This window comes from Etheostoma cragini, chromosome 10, assembly GCF_013103735.1.
Source record: "Etheostoma cragini isolate CJK2018 chromosome 10, CSU_Ecrag_1.0, whole genome shotgun sequence".
Classification (NCBI taxonomy): Eukaryota; Metazoa; Chordata; class Actinopteri; order Perciformes; family Percidae; genus Etheostoma; species Etheostoma cragini.
The window spans coordinates 12,786,056-12,791,755 of record NC_048416.1 but is presented as its reverse complement, the minus strand read 5'-3'; the positions used below and the strand labels follow the sequence as shown (position 1 = coordinate 12,791,755).

Genomic DNA, 5,700 nt, shown 5'->3' with positions numbered 1-5,700 from the left:
CCCCCCCCCCCCCCCATATTAAAAAACATTTCCTCCTCTGTGAGTTGGCCATCACGCCTCAAGGGGATAGAGTCCTTGGTTCTTCAAGGCCTTCTGCATTAAAAGCCCATGGCAAGATTGTCAGCCTGATAACTAAAACCGTGGATCATGCAGATGGTCTGTGGGAATGATGAGACGCTGTTTGTCCATGAACAGTAGGTGATTTGGCCGAAGTCACGCCAACAACATGAGCCTGTGGACAGTCAGGTGATCCTTTTACACTTAGGAAATTGTCAGATACTATCAGATGGACTGCAGTGTTTGAGATACAGTCCTGAACATAGAAAGATCCCAGCCGGCAAAACTGATATGTGCTTTATCCTTTATCTCTTAAATGGGTATATTTACTCGTAGAATGTTCTTTTCTTAATACTTTTTTTTAAAGCAAAGCTTAAAGTGGCTTTACCAGACCATGAGTATGTGGGTAACTCAAGTCAGATAATACCATTTAAGCCTGTAGTTGAGGGCTAATGAGGGGTATTTCCCAGCATTGCTACATTGAGCTTCTTTGATAATAACATCTGCTATTTTAATTAGACTGGATAGTGTTATGTCATTTGTGGTCATAAAACCCCTGATGTGTTTCTCAGAAATAATCCACTAAGTATTTGGGTCGGTGCCAGATGTTTTCTTTTGTCCACGTCAGATCATGCAACCCCATAGCCACTACCAAATGTTCAGCTTTTGTTAAAAGAAACAAAACTGAATTTGATGAAGATGAGTTGAGCGGAACAGCATGCAACAGGGGAGCATTACTGAACTCATCTGACCTGACTGGGACTGAGTGAGAGACTGTCCTCTGATTCATCTACACCCTCTGGCAAAATACCAGAATTAAAGAGCCAGATTGGGCTTCACCTGTGTCCAGTAGATGGCAGGCTTTCTCCTGCCATAACATTTTTATTTATTTTTTTATTTATTTTTTTGACATCAGCAGGCACATGTTTTCTCCCACACTACCATTCATTTTCTTGAGAAAAGTCAGTTTTGTGCTCCAAAATTCAATATGTAAGGATGTTAGACATTTTGTCAACCAGGTAAAAAATGTCTTTTTTTGAACCACAAAAACTGTAGTAGCAATTCTTACATGTTCTAACCTACTGCAAAATGTAACTCCTTATGTTAAAAGGCTTCTTTAATTTGTCATTTTGTTATGTGGCCCTTTATTTCTTCTCAGTTATTGGAGTTAGTGACACAGTACAACCCTATTAGATCATTTATTTTGGAGCTTTTAGCTCAGAAATCCTCAGAGAAACACCACTCGTGTTATACAAGCCTTTTTCTCCACTAACCAGGTAGGTGTACATGTTGTTTTACAACCTCTGCCTCGTTGCTTTCCTCCTTTCCTCTAACACGGGTGGATAAAGGATCACTCAATAGTTTATTATACCGCAAGGACAAATGAGCATGTTATTTTGTGAAGACAATTAGCATGCCCTCTTTGTGTAATAGTGTGTTCACAGATTTGTAAATACATGTTACCCTGACTCATTCATACTTGAATATGCATCACTTAACCTGGTTTCGATATCTCAATTGTTCCTTCAGTTTACAAATGTATCAGAGCAAGTGCCTTTTGTAAAGATTTCTTTGAATACAGTGTGATTTCACTCCAAACATCTGTTATCAAAACAACAAGCCTGTTGGGTTACTGGGTGCAGCACGGTAGGTTTTTCTGCCGTTTTGGTTGTGATCCAGCTCTGTGAGTGACAAGCAGCAGTATCGGGTAACAGGTGTGAGGCGGTGACTTGAGATGGTGGTGTGCTTCTCCTTTGCCGCCTCTCACCTGTCCACAGCTGCACTCCACCTTCAGCGGTCATCTCAGAGCTCCTTCTTGAGAGACTTTCATCACCTCCCCACCGGAGGAACATTCAACCCCTTTATGTGTCTAAATGCTTTGGACTCATCACTCTGGAGTTGGAAATCTGAGAAAGACCCAATCAACTTAGTGGACCGTTAGGCCTACAGTACCTCAGTCTTCTTCCCACTGCAGGCGTGATGGATCACAATTCCTAAATATAGTGACTGTAATACTGTTTTTTTAGCAATGCCTTGCTGTGATAAGCTTTATCTTATAGTGGGTAGTACTGTACATGTCACCTGTGTCAAATTACAGTGTTGCATATTTATCTACAAGTCTCTGCTGGTAACTTCAAATACTTCACTTATCGTAACTTCAAATACTTCACTTATCAGATCACCTTTTTTAGCCGGCAGCTTATCAGAAAATGTATCTGCTTTCTTTCCACAGAATGTCGCAGTGTCACAGTGTTTGAATACACGGAATTTGATTATCAAAATGCAAGAAGCCTTTGACAAATATTCAGAATTTATTTAATTCACAGGCTGATTTCATCCTTGACAAAGTGCGAGTGAGGATTACACACACATTGCTTTATTCTGTTAGTCGTCAGAGTAATATTTGTCTCTGTGCCTGAGTGGAATCTCATTCTCCTCAATGTGTGCCCTCTTTTTTTGTTGTAGACTTCTTCTCTTCTGCTTCAGGTATAAAACCGCTGTCACCACAAGCAGACAGGTGGACACCAGCATCATAACCAGGCCTACAAACAGTGTCAGCTGAGCAGATCTGGTGTCCTCCACCTCACAGATGGGGGCCTTTGAGGGGCTTTGAATCAAGTCAGATGTCCCTGTCCAGGTGGGGGCCCTGTCTAAGTGGCAGGGCCCCATGCTCTCATTGATCAACAGATTAACCCAGACGGTGGTATAAAGTGGAGCTGGTTTCCCCCCATCTCTGACCACAATGAACAGGTGATGCATTCCCAGGTCTTTCCGTAGAAGTTGCTGAGATACAGTGATGTTCCCCGTCTTTAAATCCACCCGGAAGGGGCTGCTGTTCTGCGCTGGCATCGGTGCCAGAACAGTGTATGTAATCTCCGAATTCAGCCCAGAGTCCTCGTCAACGGCGTAGATCTTTGATACTATGGTGCCTGCAATGGTTTCTGACGAGACAGTGTGGCACGAGGAGTTGCTGCTGGGAAGGATAACTTTTGGATGGTTGTCATTGATATCCTCCACAAAGATAGTGACCCTGGCAGTGGAAGTCAAAGCGGCTGGGTGCCCGTGATCGGCAGCAAGCAGATAGAGTTCATATCGGTCGTCTGTCTCGCGGTCCAAGTGGGTGGTGGTGCGCAGTGTCCCCTGGGTATTATCCACAACAAAAGGTCCAGTGCTGTTAACAACATGCAACACTGTTTTCCCATTCTCTCCTTCGTCTGGGTCCGTCACCCCAACCCTCCCCACCTGGGCAAATGGTGGTACATTCTCGGGGATAAAAAAGATGAAGTGAGGGGTTAGAAAAACAGGTGCATTGTCATTCAGGTCCAGAACACAAATAGATACTGTGGCCATTGACTCTAAGGGAGGAGAGCCGCTATCTTGGGCAAACACAGTGATTTTGTGTACACCCTGCTGTTCTCTATCTAGAGAGGCTGACACTGACAGTTGACCTGTCACAGGGTCAATGTTAAATATGGTAGACGTGTGTTTGCCCAGCCTGTAGGTCACCCTGCCGTTGCGTCCACTGTCTGCGTCTGATGCTGAGACCCGCAGCAGTGACATCCCAGGGTGGTTGTTTTCCTCCACCTCCAGCTGGTAGGGTGACTGGAGGAATTGTGGGGCATTATCATTGACATCTGCCACCAACACCCGGATCACACGCCTAGAAGGAGCAATTACAGATCCTTCAGCTGATCTCCCATGCACTACCACAGAAATATGATGTTCACTTTTCAGCTCATAGTCTAGGGGCTTTGTTGCGGAAAGCAGATATTTGCCATTCTGTGGGCTTAAGGCAAAAGGCACCTCGCTCTCAATGGCAAGAGATGAGCTTTTCAAGCTGCTGTCACCACGAAGCTCTAAAACTGCCAAGACGGTGGGGGGCTGGTTCTCTGGTAACACCACAGTCACAGCCACAGTGGTTTTGATGCTCCGCTATGAACCTGATCTTGAACGCTAGCTCTTGGTTTGCCTTGGGGAGCACGTTTACGGTTACCTGAGTGTCTGCTGGGGGGCAGTGATGGCCGCTAGCTAACACTTTCAAGTGCAGCACCTCGGTGTTGTCACTCTGGAGGTCCTGTGTTAGTCTGATGTACCCAGTGAGGCTGTCAAGGCTAAAGAGCTTCTTGGCCCGCTCGGAGACTTTGGGACTGAGGGAGTATGCAATGGCAGCATTCGGACCTGAATCTGGGTCTGTGGCTCTGACCTGAGCAACCAGCATGTTCTTTGGGGAATCCCCGGGGACGGTGACACTGCGGGGGCTGTCAGAGCTGAAGCTTGGACAGTTGTCATTAACATCTATCACTGTGACTATTAAAGTTGCTGTGGCACTTAAAGGCTCCGAGCCACAGTCGGTGGCCACCAGCGCCATCTGATACAGGTCCCGAGTCTCCCTATCCAGAGCTGTTTGCACAACCAGCAGGATGGCGGATTCGTCTTCTTCCACCTTTAAACTGAAAACTCCATCGGAATCTTGTAGGTGGTAATGAAGCTTGCCATTATGTCCGGCATCCCTGTCCTGAGCCTGGTCATCCAATAAGAAACTGGTCCCCCCAGTCACGTCCTCAGACACCCTCAGGTGTATTACACTGTTTTCAAAATGAGGTGCATTGTCATTGATGTCCTCTATGATCACAGGGAACTGTATAAGGTCTCCAGAGGGCCCCACGATAGCATTGTGTAAAATAATGCATTCCTCAGCTTTTGTCTCCTCAGGGCAGAGGGCCTCGCGATCTATCTTTTGCTCGGTGGTGTAGAAATTCCCCGTGTTTTTGTCCGTCCACAGATACTCCTGGGTCAGGAGCTGGTAAGGAGGGGGAAAGTGTTTACTAAGTGAGCCCATCAGAATACCGGGCTCCTGTTCCTCTGGGATAGAAAACCAGACAGAACCACATATTATCTGCTGCAGATGGACCATAGCCAGCAAATTCTGATGGAAGAAGAAGGGAGGAAAGTGAGCAGTAATAATTTTCTTTTTCTTTTTTTAAAAGAAGCAGCATTTTTTTTTAAATTTTGGCTTCATGTTGGTCTTAACTGTCTGACTATTGACTTTTCTTGCACTTGAAACTGAATGAGTATAGAAAGTTTTCCCTGGTGGTGATAAGGTTTAAACTTCATGCCTCAATGACCCCTTTTGAAAGCCAACTGACTGTACAATGAAGGTAATGTGATGCCCCTCACTTATCTCCAACCAATTACTCTTACACAACCCAACACGCACAGAAAATAAAAAGTAAAGAGCAAAGGATGTTTAGCTTTACAAAAATAAAAATCATATTTGCATATATTTCTGCATTTTCAAAAATATTTTTTATTTTTTTTTCATCTTTAAGAACGGAGGTAATTTGTAAAGACTATGTATCCCAAAAAGTCCTCAGTGCCTCCACAGCTATATTAATGATTAGCATTCCAGTTACACCTTTTCTATCAATCTTAAACACTGACACAGTACTTAGACACCATCAGAATGGATAATCCTTGCATTGCTTTTGACTCACTGACCTGCAGTAGTCCAGCCCAGTTCATATTATCAGGAGTCCCATGGCCCATCGCACTCACACATGTTACCCAAGTTCCCCTGGCAGCGAGTGAACACTGAGGACAGAGGCAGCAGCCTAAACCTGTGCAGCTGAAGGCATATTTCAT

At 44.8% G+C, this 5,700-nt stretch overlaps 1 protein-coding gene across 1 annotated transcript; it reads right to left on the bottom strand.

The window, feature by feature from the left end:
* Window positions 1-2,260: 2,260 nt before the first annotated feature.
* On the bottom strand, window positions 2,261-5,700 carry pcdh20 (protocadherin 20). The gene is given in 3 exon segments (XM_034882720.1): window positions 2,261-3,972; window positions 3,974-4,984; window positions 5,557-5,700. Coding segments are annotated over 3 exon segments (2,685 nt in total). The 3' UTR covers window positions 2,261-2,442.